At 33.8% G+C, this 14,873-nt stretch overlaps 1 protein-coding gene and 1 pseudogene across 4 annotated transcripts; one reads left to right on the forward strand and one right to left on the reverse strand.

Annotated features, from left to right (window-relative positions):
* LOC103967682 overlaps positions 1 to 14,873 on the forward strand; it is a 61,427-nt pseudogene that overhangs the window by 4,461 nt on the left and 42,093 nt on the right.
* Positions 3,151 to 10,012, reverse strand: LOC103967650 (beta-amyrin synthase-like). 4 transcript variants are annotated; one of them, XM_048572438.1, is made up of 16 exons: positions 9,928 to 10,012; positions 9,460 to 9,698; positions 7,912 to 8,097; positions 7,170 to 7,259; positions 6,766 to 6,963; positions 6,018 to 6,102; positions 5,728 to 5,894; positions 5,333 to 5,638; positions 5,135 to 5,254; positions 4,905 to 5,027; positions 4,733 to 4,831; positions 4,472 to 4,528; positions 4,146 to 4,336; positions 3,880 to 4,057; positions 3,613 to 3,777; positions 3,151 to 3,468 (listed from the first exon to the last, which is right to left on the reverse strand). In XM_048572438.1, exons 2-16 carry the CDS (start codon positions 9,658 to 9,660, stop codon positions 3,349 to 3,351), a joined length of 2,286 nt encoding a protein of 761 aa, XP_048428395.1. In that variant the 5' UTR covers positions 9,661 to 9,698; positions 9,928 to 10,012; the 3' UTR covers positions 3,151 to 3,348. The 4 variants fall into 4 exon arrangements, with proteins under 4 accessions (XP_048428395.1, XP_048428398.1, XP_048428397.1 ...); XM_048572441.1 differs by lacking the exon at positions 9,928 to 10,012 and having other exon boundaries at positions 4,146 to 4,220; positions 4,479 to 4,528; positions 9,460 to 9,764; XM_048572440.1 differs by lacking the exons at positions 7,170 to 7,259; positions 9,928 to 10,012 and having other exon boundaries at positions 9,460 to 9,764.

Raw genomic sequence — 14,873 nt, forward strand, 5'->3', positions numbered from 1 at the left:
TTACAAAACTCAACACAACTGACTGAACTTTCTTTCTTGCTTTTAAATGCATATGTATATGTCATGTTCACATAAATATCAATACTCCCAATTTATATGCCATGTAACAAGGATATCAATAATCATCTGCAACACTAACCAAACTGTTAGTAGCCAAAATCGTACGATCTTATCAATATTATGTAGTATGGATAACACACAACAATCTAATTGAGAAATATTACTTTACCATTTTACTCCATCTCTCCCTCTAGGTGATATTGATGCATAAATCCATTTGAGTTCCAAGAAGGAATTTTGTTGGGTAAGCTCTCATGCATTTTCTGGGATTTGTCTCTCTTATTTTACAACATTCTCAAGGAAAGTAAATGGATATTTTTGATGGTTTGATGGGAGTGCTTCTTATGGCAATGATCTCCAAAATATAAATAAATAAACAACACAAGATTTAAGTGGTTCGCCAAATCGACTACATCCACTGGGTTTTCTTTTATTGTATTTCACTATATATGAGAAACTTACAAATACAATGAAAGATGGCTTAAAGCCTTAACAAAATGTATATGAAAGATAAGGGGTAATATGAAAAAGGAGAATGGCTTTGGAGTTGTTCTTTTTTTTTTTTTCCTTTCTTTTTTTCTTCTTCTTCTTCCTCTCTCTTTTCTCCCTTGTCTTCCGTTGGTTCTTACTCCTTCCTTTATAAAGATTGCTTGACATCTTCCTCTCCAAATAATTTCCACAAGGCAACAAATGTGTTCCAATAGAAGCACACCAATTGTTAACCTAATCATGAGCATAAAATGTGTTCCCATAACAAGGCAACAAATGTTGTCCTAATCCTTAGCAATGAAATGTGGTCCAATAGAAAAACAACAAATGTGAAGCTAATTATGAACTAATGAATAAAATGCAAGATGTTTCTTGCATCAAAGGCCACGTGAAATGTTCTAACCACAATAAGTTGTCATCTTCCTTTATTTAGAGTGGTGAATATCATGCAAAGTGGACAAAAGCTCAAAAGCCACGTTCAAAGTCTAAGGGATATGAATCCCACCTCTTCAAATTTTGGAGGGATGAATCATCACCAAACATTTAACTCTTAGATTCCTAATGAATACAGACTTGCCAACTCACCCTTAAGTAGACTTCCACCTTCACATTTAGAGTGGTGAGTAATCACCAAATCATTAACTCCTAATGTTACAAACTCTCCACCTCATCTTTGAGAGAAAATATCAAGACAAAATTACTCATTTAGTCCAACCTCAAACTCTCGGCCCTTTGTGAGAAAAATCTCATTATAATCTCCTTCTCCAATTCAAACTAAAAATATCTCTACTTACATATGAAAATAAGACGAGCTAGTTTTTGAAATAATTTGTAGCAAAAAGGATTTTACATTGAAACTATTTTACATATTGCAAGTAGGTTCTTACATAAAATAAATCTAATAAAATCATTAAGTAAAAAAGTAATTACCCACCCACACACACACACACACATATATATAACCATTTTTTTTTAAATATGGGGTATTACACATCCTAATATGGCTTTGTCACCTTTGGATGTTGACCAGAACGTACCTACCCTGGTGTTTGGTGAATATTAGGGTCGGGTGTGTCAGACAGTGACCTATCAATGCAGATTAACCAGGTAAAGTCATCCATAGAATGCATATGGTCTTCTAATGCGGATTGCTAGGCAGGATCATCCATATACCACACTACTATTTGGTGCAGTCACACAATCGCACATCACACATACATACCTCATACAAATGACTTTTTACATCAATCCATATGAATCACAAGTGTAAGCGCGCGCACACACACACACACACACTATTGGTTCAACGTAACAATAGATATCTAGTCACATAAACATACAAGTTCTACAAGATAATTTTAACATGATTCCTAGCCCATCTCCTCCCACTGGCATTCGCATATGTCATTAACTCATCTAGTAGCCCAATAAACATGTAAATCCCGGTAAGGCATCACCTACAATTAAATCGAGGTGCACATCCCCTAGGATGAATTGTTAACCAAGATAGGCCCATTGGGCTCTACTAAGTCTCAAGTAATGCTAATTCCAGCATTTTAGAACAATTCGGGATATGTTAACCAAAATTCAACCCTCGATCAACATGGTCACAAATCGTTGGTCAACAACCCTTCGTTATCCAATCAAGAAGATCCCCACAACAGATTTCAGATTCGTGAATTCCTAAGAGCCTCACATTAGTCACACATCAACAACTATAATTTCATGACGATCCAACAGTCGAATCTTTGCCTACCACAAAGGTCAAGTGGATGCCCTTTGTGAAATTAGATTCAAACAATGAAATCTCATTGAATGGACCTAAAAATGAATTTAGGGCATCAATTTTATTCTAGGAAGACAAAATTGGGTCACTGGTCACGCGCTGTAGCACCAACATTCTAGCTCTAGCTAATTTGATTATGTCACACATTTTATGTACAAGGCATTATTTATTTAACTAAGTCTTCAACATCCCAGCTCTACCAACAATAAAATGATTAAAATCATTGCAAAAATAAATAAAGGAAGCAGAACCAAACGGATAAGTCCTATCAATGAGAAGTACTCTAGATCTAGCACACCATCGTTGACTTCAAAGGTTCTTCTGCAACATCCAAGTAAACAGATATTTGTGGCACTAATCTTAGTATAGTGATTAGCATAGTTATATATGTGGCCTTAAGACAACTTTATTTGCATTTTGGGAAAGTTGACGAGGGATGAAGATTTTTATGTGTTTCTTTGATTATTTGCCTTATGTTTGAGGGACTTATAAAAGTTTATGGCCTTTTATTCTAAATTGTGAAAAATGCACTACAAGAATATTATCAAACAATTACTCAATCAATACAAAAACACTAGAAATGCACTATACTAAACAAAGGGCTTTCAAATGACACATTGGTCTCATTTGAAAGTTTCTTCAAATTTATTGTATCTAATCATTTTCAGGTCCTTCCATCTTATACGTAGTACATTCTTAACAACTTTGGCCTAAATTACTGGGAACACACCTTTGAGTAACATCTTTCACAACCTATTAGCTCTATAATGTTGTAATTTTAGTCATCTAATAAGAAAATAAAGAATTAAAAATACATCCGGCAGAAATAGATTTTTATTTTATTTTATATATTTTCTGTTTGAAGAAGTATAATTTCTCTGATTTCCAAGTAGGTAAATCTTACTTCCTCATCTGATTGATACACTTTTTGTATAATACATAATTTCAACAACTGGCTTTTATGCGTACTAATATTTGCTGCATGTAAGAGCTACACGATACAGGGAGCCTAATCACGCTTTGGGAGGCAATGGAACGCACTTGCGGTATTCTGCAAGAGCCCACAGGGGGAAGATGTTTCTATAAGTTGGATAATGTAGCATACAATTCATCTTGAACACTCCAGCGATTTCCTGCCATACATGATTAGTGAATAGATGTTATAAAACGTTGCAAGTAAAAATTTGAGCATACATATACGCAACACAATATGTTATTTTGTGTTTTATCCTTTTTACTAGTCAAGCTTGCAATAGATGTTAGGGTAAGCAAGATACCTGCTGAGGAAAGTCACCATTTTCCAACTGAGAGTTGATTATCAACTTTGCTGCACGATGAAGAGGTGCGGGGTCTCTTTCGGCCTGTCCTGCATAAATCAAACCCATCATAGCCCAAGCTGTCTGTACTAAATTTGATCGGTTTCCTTCAAGAGGAACGTACTCCTGTATCACCCACCACAGAGTGAAATATTTTAGTCTAAGACAATGAGATTAACTAAGAAACTTGGAGCTCGCTTCAAACATAATCCACCTCCCATATTTTACCCTTTTTGGACATGAAAGGTAGCTCTCTCCCCAACCACCGTTCTCATTCTGCATTGTGAGTAAAAAACTAACAGCTTTGCGTATAACTTCACAATTGTTGAAAGTCTTGCCAGCAGCTGTTAACCCTCCAAGAGCAAACCAGGTACCATATGTGAAGCAAACACCCCAATTCCCGTACCTGGGAAAATGTTTCTTAACTAAGTTGTTTCTCTGCTATAGTTGTTAATCAAAGAAATCAAAATTTTGATTTAATAATATGATATTACCATGAACCATCTTCCATTTGTGTATTTTCAACGTACTGTGCTGCATTGGTAATAAATTGATCTGTCTCCTTCTTCCTGTGGCCAGGGTAGAACTTCTTAAACAAAACCATAGCCTGAATTGCAGCTGCAGTGCACTCAAGATATTCATGCTCAAGAACAATGTCTATGAAGAATTCCGTGGGATTCAACATCTGGGGAGAAAAAAAGAAGTGAAAATGTCCAGTAAGTATATACTAATTAATAATGCCTTGAAAGACTTTAGTTTCTTACATAACTCCAATTCTTTAAAATTCGACAACATTACTCCAATTCTTTAAAATTCTTACTTCTAACCATTTTGCTGCTCCAGCTCGTTCCCAGACTCCTAAACCACCATTTTTACTCTACAATGAGCCATAAAATGAGATTTGTAATGAGTAGAGAGACCTAATAGACCTTGCAGTGAAGAACAAAAGTCTTCAAATGCTACAAGTTTTTTAAGGTTTTTAAAGTAAGGCAGCATGCATTAGGTCCAAAATTTGATTACGGCAGGGCAACAAAATGCAACTCATACATATATATATGACTGACTGACATAATAGTTGTACCTGCAGGTAAATTAGGACATTGACAGCCTCGTATAACCACTCAGGTTCCATTTTTTCACCAACCAGCTCCGGTGGCATCATCGATAAAAGCAGGCAACACTGTACAGGGGATTATGGTGAGAAAAATGGAAATAGCATTTAAAGGGGATAACAAAGTTGAAGTATTTGTTACCTTTAAACCCTCTGCAGTGCAATCAGAAAGTTGCCATCCATGGTCTTGATCAGAGAAAGTCCACGATCCTTTGGAAATGTGGCGGTGCATACTTTTGAAGTCACCCGATGGATTGTCCTTAACCTTTACAATTCGATTCCAAAAAAAGTCACTAGTTAGAACAAATTAATCGATGCACATATACATTTTGCAAAAAAAAGAAAGTTCAGTTGACTATATAAAAAACGAACCTGAGATTTCTTGACGAAGTCATGTCCTCTAGCAAGTGTGGGTGCAATTTCATCGGTTAGATTGGAAGCAAGTAAAGCTTGAATGGCAAAACCAGCATCCCACATTTGACTGCCAAAACTCTGCACGTATTAAGAAAATGTATCAACTTATAATGTTTTCCAATGATTTAGAAGAGTAAACTTATAATGTGTACTAACTTGCATCTTCATCCCATCCTCAGCAACCCATAAATAATCTGGTATCCTGGCAAGATGCTTTTTAAAATAATCACCATTTGGGTCTTCAACCCAACAAGCCATCATGCATAACGCCTTTTCTACACTTCCAATGGTAATGTATCTGCTGTTTTCATCTTCATAATGAATATGCTCCATTGCTACTTCGAGAGCCCTTTTCCTGATCAGCTTGTTAAATGGCCAGCGTGTAAGAAGAGGCTCCGTACATATGTACAGACTATCCCATAGAAAGTCCTGTATCCAAGGATGAGGGTAGTAGATGTCCTCCTGCATTCAAATTACCGCAATCAGTTTATGTACCTAAACAAGAAAAAAATTGACTAATTAGCTATATATCTTATTCAAGTTCAACATACTTTAGCACAGTGATGACGCACTCCATTCCAGTTAATTTCGTCGTAAGGCTGAGCATGGAGTTCTTCCCTTAATTGTAGTATGAGAGGTGTGATGGGACCAACAAATCTTTTCCCATATAAATATGACATAGGCATGTAAACCATCCTACAGTAGCACCACATTTTTGCTGCATTTGCATGATGTAGAAGAGATTAAAAAAGAAGACCATAGGTAGAGAGAGACTAATTAAATCTATCAACATGTGAAAGATTGAATTATTTGTACTTGTGGAGTCCGGAATTGCGCTAACCTGGATGCATAGGAAGAAATGAAGGCAGAATCCAAAACTCTGGGGGCATTGGGTTGCTTCCGGACCACTCAAACACACCAAGTATCTTCAAGAATCAATTGAGCAGGATTAATTAAAAGGGAAAATCCTCTTAAATAATAGTAGTGCAGTGTTCTCAATGCCAAATATGACTCAATCACTCTTCAATATACTGAAATAGTCAAGGTTATATAAGATTTTGGTCTGCCATCTGTAAAGTCATATTTGACTTAATCTAGTTAAAAGGTGGGACTCCACCTTTGAAATATATAAAGTAATAGTTAATTCTAAATTTGATTTCATCTTTCTCTACTGGACAAAAGCTAAAAGTTTAAATAATTATTTGATTATGTATGCATTGGATATGTATGGTATAACTCGCACCACTAGTTTGGAGTCAAATATAATTTTATAGCATTTATCTTTTTTTTTTTTTAGATTGCAACTTTAATAGAGGTAAATTTTAGTAGAGGGTCACCACTATTATAGATTGTATCAACAATAAGGTTAGTTTTGCTAATATTGATTTGCTATCATTAACAACTATACATTTTTATACGTTGTCGATATTGATCCGTTATCAACAACAAATAATCTCAAATGATTTGGTTATATATGGCATGTATAAATTACCAATATGTTGACAATTTGCTATAGTGATGGTGCTATTTAAGAACAACAGTTAACCCGAAGCCTAAGCAATTTGTCTTAGTGCTGCAGATAGGCATACCGAAAGCCAAGTTTTACCCCATGAGGGGATGTGGGTAACACTGCCATGATCAAGAATCCACTTTCTAGCTCTTGCACAAGCATTGTCTTGGCCACCATCGGATCCTTCTCCAAGAATACGCATACAAATGTAGCTGAGAGCTGTGCAGAACATGGTGCTGTGTCCTTCAATGTGAAATCCCCAACCACCATCTTGGTTCTGAATTACCCACAATATTAATGCATATTAATTAGCATTATTTATTCAGTATTTCTATTTATACAAGCGGGATTTTGGATGCAGAAATGAAAATTCTTGGCCAACTTAACTGCAACCCTTGTTAGTTGTTTAAGGCACATTTTGAAAATTTTTAATTTTATTCAATTTGTGTGAAAAAATAACAAAATGTGTGTGTGTGTGTGTACCTGATGATAGTATATGTAACGCAGAATTTCTTTGCGGTGTTCTGCATGGAATACAGTGTTAAGATGCCCTGTAATGTAAACACACATGACCTGCAAATTTTGGGTAAAAAATTAAAAGGAGTGGTTAATAAAAACCCCAAATATTTGGAGTTACGTAAAAACTCGAGAAAATATGCTATTTATTTTTAAAATGGGAACATGGGATTGCTAGTAAAATATTTTCATAGTCGGTTGCACATTTTTGAACGTTGACATTAGGTGTAAACTGTGTAGTCATAGAGAAACTTAGTTATTCCTCTCAGATTTTGAAAGTTGAAAGACTATATATTTAGAGTAATGCTAGGGAGATTAAATTTGTAGCAAAATTTTGTAAAATATGATTGGATTATGTTGATAAACATGCTCATTCATATTGGTGAAACATCATTTAGTTTGCAAATTTTGTCTACAACTTTAGTCTCCTATATAAATTGGGGTGATGCTAGAGAGACTATCTATTTAAACTATATGACATAGTCGTTAATGATTGAATTAGTACTGCTTATTTTCTATTAGTAACACATAACATGATTTACAAAATAAGTCTAAAAAATTAATCTACCTAGCATTACTCATATACATTGGGTTCAAAAATTGACCTCATAAACTTTAAAAAGTTGGTGTCAATTTATCCATTAATATAAGTTGGACATTGTGTGGGTATACAACAAGATAGTAAATGGTGACAATGTTAAATACTGACCAATGGAGGAAGGAAAAACAACGGGCCAGCATTTTCGGCAGGCCAATGGCCATCGCTAGCCTGCAACGCTGAAAACAAGTGGATAGACCTTCTCAATGAAGCTGTGGCCTTTTCGTGTGTGATTTCCTCTCCATCCTCAATTTTAACTGGGGGAATTGTCTGTTTGAAGTTCTTCTCCCTTAGGAACTGTCGATAAGTGAACAGATAATTAAGTGCGATACTACTGAGAGAATTGAAATTATGTTTAAACAAATTTATGATGATGATATTATTATTAATTAAATTTTAATAAACCCTAAAGATTTATCGGTGTTGCCCATCAGATAGGAAAATGAAAACTTTGTACAAGAAACAAGACAGACAAAAAAAATCTGATTTTTTTATATTTATAGCAGAGAGCACACACTTTGTGTGTGTGAACAACCGTCCACCGCCTCCCACATTCTCCTCAAGCACAATCGTTTCTGTTCATTCAAACTATTCAAAAAACATCATGATTTCATTTACCTGTATGAAAAAAGTGATGGTGGGACAATTTCTCTTAATAAGTGCATATTTTTTATCTTATGTAAATATTTTGATACAAAATTACTATTGTGCCCTCCTTATGTAAATATTGTATATCAAAAGTAAGGGCAAGATAGAAAAAAAAAAGGCAAAGAGTTCAAAAGATACAAAATTACTATTCATCAACTGAGTAACAAATGAGTAACCCTTTACAACAACTCCCAAAATAATAAGTCTAACGGTGACTACCCTTTCTTAAGTACTATTTTCTCTCCTCCTCAAATTATTTAACTTTAAAAATAAAAATAAAAGTCCAATACAAACAGATTATGAGAAATGAAATTACTCCCCATTGATCAAAAGTTAAAACTTAAAAGGGTCCAACGCTATTCACACACTTGTCTCCTCTCTATGCATTTTAAGTGAAGGATATTGTTTGGGTTAGAGTACGTTATGGTGCATTCAAGGAACACGCGAGGATCATGCTAGCTTGTTATGGAACTTGTGGATTTTATATACACACGTCATACGCTATATTTGGCTTCATCATTTTATCTTCTTAGCTTCATTGCATGGCATTCATGACAGAGAATACTTTATAGGTGTACTTGCAGTTAACGTATTTTTTACATACAAACTTTATTATTAGGATTACGTTTATTCACTTTATATTCTAAAAATCAATTAAGTTAAGGAACGTTTAGTCGATTATATGCATCAAATGAATGGATGGTTAATAAATTATTACCAAGGTCGTGGATCATGTTCAATATATATAAATGACTAAATGATCTCGAAATTGATTGATTTTTTGTAAATATGATCTTTAAATAATGTGAAAAACTAAAATAATGTCTTTGATTATTGTATGGTGTGTTAATAATGTAGGTGGATAAGTAGGTAAATGGACACAAGTATTAATTGCTTCTAATAAATAACTACCTCGATGAAACCAAGTAACTAGAACTCACATTCTTTAGAAACATGATTTACGTTGCGTAGGCTAATTGCCGACATAAGTTTGGACGAACTAAAGCATACCTGCATTCGCCATAGGAGGTCACCACTGGGCTTAACCTGATGGCGGTTATTGTAGAAATGAAGACGAGCTTCTTCCACCTCAGCTCGCTCTTCGGTAGTTCCTGCTTCAGGGTCAAACTCAAATATCTGCCTTCCCACGAAGTTGTTTGTGCTGTAGATGTATGGATCATTGCCACCATCTGCGACCTTAAGCTTCCACATTCTTCAATATTCTTTATTTCTTTCTTCTTATAAAGCACCTGTTGCATGCATGCAATCTATAAATCACAATATGTATATTTATATCATCACTTTAAGGGGAAAGAAGAGGGGGGGGGGGGGGGAGAGAGAGAGAGAATGAGAGAGACCTGTATATAGAGGAGGGGGGGGGGGAGAGAGAGAGAGAATGAGAGAGACCTGTATATAGAGGAGGAGGGGGGGGAGAGAGAGAGAGAGAGAATGAGAGAGACCTGTATATAGAAACTTAACTATGTTTTCAATCGACGAATATATAGAGATCGGAAGATTAAAAGATATATACCCATCAATTTTTATTAGGGTTCTTTAGAAAAAGACCCTTGAAATTTCTATTATCTAAACAAAAACTCACCTAATATTAAACATTCAAATAAAATCCAAATTTAAAATGGACTGCCATGTAGACAAATATATAACCAACTATTGTAACATATTTACAACTTTGCCTCAAAATCCTAAGTATGTCAATAAATGTTATTACTCACCCTAATTAAAACCCATATGGAAATTTGACCTTTCGTGTATCATAAATATTAGTCACATATATAAATTAATTTACCTATATCCAAAAAAAAATAAGCATATTTCGTATGAAAAAAATTTCAATTATTTTTTAATAAAAAAATATGTTTTGGATCATGTAAATACATTCATATAAATTAATTCACCTACTGACATAAAATAAATACTAATTTACCTACGTTTATATTAATTTATCTATTCCAAAAAAAAAAATAGTGATATTAAATAATTATTGAATGTTGTGGGTTTGTGCTTGTAGGTAATTAAATAAACTTGTAATCTAATGCATATAAATCATGCAGGTAAATTAGACCCTTTAAATTTTTGTTTGATGGAATAGGTAAATTAGACTCTTTTGTAGGTAAAAATAGCTCAAAACAATAGTTAGCTTTGTTTTGTGCATTAGGATTGGAGTATATATGCAATAGCTGAAGCTGTTTTAGGTTTATTGCTATGCTTATAGGCAAATTAACTTGTATATTTAATGCACAAAATCATGAAATTGCCATTATTATTTTTCAATCAGCAACCTACAACATCATGAATTGCATGAAATATTTTGTAAAATAAATATAATTAATTAAATGGATATAACAAGTGACAGATCCAAAACCCCCATCTAAGTATTATTAGGGGTAGTTTAGGAAAGTACGCAATTTGAAAAGTCAAATTTTATTAAAAAATTTGTTTAGTTGAAGCCTAATCAATGGACTTTAGTCAAGAAAACAAAAAGAGATGAGTTTTAGTTAAGGAAAATATAGTTTCAGATAGAGAAAATTGGAATTAGATGCCTCATTCTAGATTTTTGCAGACTAAACATTTATGCTTTTTTAAGTTTTTGATTAAACTTTTGAAACATTTGATTAAGATACTCAGACTTGAACTACTTCAGATTAATTAAAACTAATTTACATTTAAATATCTGCTATATATTTTAAATAATTGCAACTATATTTAAGTCTAAAAATTTAAACTCTTCAAATCTAAATGTACACCCACACCAAATGGAAATGTACCAACATTAAATGAAAACGTACCAACATCAAATGAAAATGTACCAACCCTGAATTAAAAAGTACTCAATTATAAACTATATTACAATGAATATTCATCTTTTTGGAATGTTTAAAAATATGTTTGATTCATACACGATACTCTAGATAGTCTTGTTTTTTGATAGATAAGTCTCTAGAACAACTTTTAGTTGATCAGAGATAAATCTTTATTATTGTAGATAATGCTAAATAATAATGATAAATCATATAATTTTGAATTAACAAAAAGACTATTGTCCGTTGATTAATTACTCTGTCTATAAAAAAAAAATTAATTTAAGTAATTTAAACTTTTACATTGTCAACGGCTCTTTCTATATATAAAAAAAAATTTAATTAATGTAATTCCTCATTATTAGGACAAAAAGTAATAAAACTTATGTTTTGAAGACAAACGTACCAAAAATTCAAATGTATAAAAAACTAAATGTACCAAAACTTCAAATGTACCAAAAATTCAAATGTACCAAGAAGTCAAATGGACCAAAAATTCAAATGTACCAAGTAACTAAATGTCCCATTACAATCAAACGTACCAATATAACCAAACGTACCTAACAACGAGTTTCGTACATTCTATTTAATTTACTAAAATAAATATTTTAATAAAAAATAAAAAAATCTTAAATCATCATAATAAGAGATGCATAAAAATATGAGGAAAAAAAAAGGAATGCTAACGTGAATAGACTTCTAATGAAATAAAATTAAAGTACCAAAATTGTAGGGAAAATGTTTAATTAAATTTGAAAAAGCAATAAATGTTTAGTTTATGACATTAAAAAACGAGGCGTTTATATCAAAACATCATTTTCAGATAATGTCAAATTTTTAGTTTTTATTAATGTTTTACCTAGGTATACAATGTAAGTGAATGAGTTAGTTCAACGCAACACGGCAACAGGAAATTATTGAGCATATAATCGTTGAAGGCTGCGGATCTGTTTCTTGAGAATTTGGTCCTTCCTTTCTTTTTACTTGATGTGTTATTACCATGTAAACTGGCATTGTGTCCATATTCAGTTTCTTAAGGGAGTTTAAGTCGCATAAAAGGCTGCAACACCTCCACACTCATATAGATAAGAATGCATGCGGTAGAACTTTATTACTGTCAATCATGCCAATTAACAGCAATACCTCAAAGCTTCCGAGAGATTTTTCAATGTGTCCGGAGCAGCACGGTATATGTCATAACACAAGTAGGAGGGAAGTTTTATTTTTTTTATTTTTTTCAAGTGCCCCTCTACTTGTATGATGACATATGAAGTATGTATTCGAATTCCGGATACACTGAAGAATCTCTCCAAAACTTCAACTGCGTTACAAGTACCTCGTTTGGCAGCTGTTGCAAAAACTAGATAACCAAAATTAGGCTCATTAAGTCTCGAATTTTTGTGCTTGCAAGTATACGATTCAAATTACAGTATAGCATATAAGCACAGATATCGTCCCACAGAGATCGAATTGATTCTAAAGTCTTAGTTACTAAAATGAAACAAATCATAGTGGGGAAGCTTTAATGGAAAAGAATGAAACTTTGAAATTAAACTAAAATAAAATAAAACTTGAAAATAAAATACATGTAATTTATAAATTGAAAACATAAGAAAAGAAGACCAAGAGCATCCAAATTCACCGTAACAAAATCCTATTTAATTCCCTTAATAAGTTATGCTCAAGTAGTTCCCCAATATTGATGATCGATTTTCCCAAAATTATTCGACAGTCATGGCATTCGGTTACATCAAAAGTATCCTTACATGTTAACCCTGTATGGCATCTAGATGGATTTAAACAAGTAAAAACTCATTAAGCTCTATGGAAATCGTTGGAAAATCACACAAACCCTAATTGCATGGCATCTACAAATAGGTGTTTATGGTATCAATTGCAAGAAGCTACACCCAAGTTAAGTATGGCATCTACTCTAACTTGCATAAAATTAACCTAATTTAAACCTAGATGGTGATCAAGCATCTAAATAAAAATCAAGGGCATTACAATTAGCAAAAGAAACTCAATAAAGGTGAAAAACTTGATAATAACAATGCCACAAGGCAATTAAGTATTCATGATTAGGCTACATCATAGCCCTTGTAAAGAAAAACTCCAATGTAGCTCTTCCTCTTCGCCCTTCTTTGCCGCAACCCGCTATGGGCAAATTTGTTGATGTTTTTTTTTTTTTAGTAATGCATCACAAAGAGAAGAAATCTCCTTATAACACCCACGGCAAAGACGAGAAAAAAAAAACTAATTTAACCCTACTAAAATCCTAACTAATGCACTTTAAGTTCTTATTAAATAAAAAGAAAATGAACGGAAATAATAAAAACAAATAATTATGTCTCTTCTTAAATCCATTGAATAGCACTCCCATGTCCATTTGATTTCCAAAACTATTGCAGTCTCATCTTCTTGTTGTAACGCATATGCCCTGGTACAGTTAATTAGCCTCTTACTCCACTGGAATTACTATAGACAACCAAAAAGCTCATTTTTCACTTCATTTTTGCGTAACTCCAGCATTTAATGCCTATAAATTAAAACAATATAAATTAGTGCATTTAACCCATTCATATATACAAAATCCAAAGGAAGTATATGATAAAAATATATGAAAATATGCACTCATCAAATACCCCAAAACTTAGATTTTGCTTGTCCTCGAGCTATGATAGGAGCATATTCATGCGACTTAATTAGCTTGTTCTCGTGCATTTATGTTGTGTTTCCTTAGTTATTTTAGTGTTTAAAGCCACTTTTGTGTATTTTCAGATTATAAGGCCAAAGTATGCAAGAAGATGCAAATTGGAGTCCTTTGGAGCAAAAGAGGAATGAATGAGTTGAAGACTTGAAGAAACGATAAATTCCCACTCCAACGATGAAGTCCTACCAAAACGAGGATTCCTACTCAAACAAGGATTCCTACTTGAAGTAGGAAAGTTAACCCTAGGTTTCCCGTTTTGGTAACATTTCCTAATCTTAAACGTCCGTATTTTCTAGCCACTTTGAAGGCCTTGTAGGCACTTTAGGACACAAAACGAAGGCCCTAGGCCCCTTAAACACCCTTGCCGTGCCCTTTTCTCTTCTCCCCTTCCCTTGCCATGCAAGGGGGGGTATTTAGGTCCAAAGTTATGCACTTAAACCCTATTTCCCTTCCTAAACTAAACCCTAGCCGCACCTTGCAGCCATCCCCTTTAATTTCTGATTTAATTCCCTAATTCTAGTAGCCTTTAATTCAATTTTAGTTAATAAAAATAACTTAGGGTTTTATTTTTCTGAAACCCTATATATTATACATCTTAGCTGCACCCTAGATTTGATTTTCATTCATTCTTTTCATTATTTCAGCCACACACATCTTTGCCACAGCCACTATCCCCTTTCCCCTTCAATCTGCCATTTTTTTCCTTCAACCCGTCACTCCCATCACCAAAAACCTATCAGCCGCACCTTTTCCCATCCATTCCAGCCATTACCCTTCTCTGCCGCAGCCACTCCACCCTTCCAGCCACCATTCCCAACCTCCATACACCTCCCCACCTCCTTGCCGCACCACCATATCCCCATAAACCCATCCCTAAACCAGAAAATCATCCA

This window comes from the organism of the source record quoted next, unplaced genomic scaffold, assembly GCF_019419815.1.
Source record: "Pyrus x bretschneideri cultivar Hongxiangsu unplaced genomic scaffold, Pyrus_bretschneideri_v1 Contig61, whole genome shotgun sequence".
Classification (NCBI taxonomy): Eukaryota; Viridiplantae; Streptophyta; class Magnoliopsida; order Rosales; family Rosaceae; genus Pyrus; species Pyrus x bretschneideri.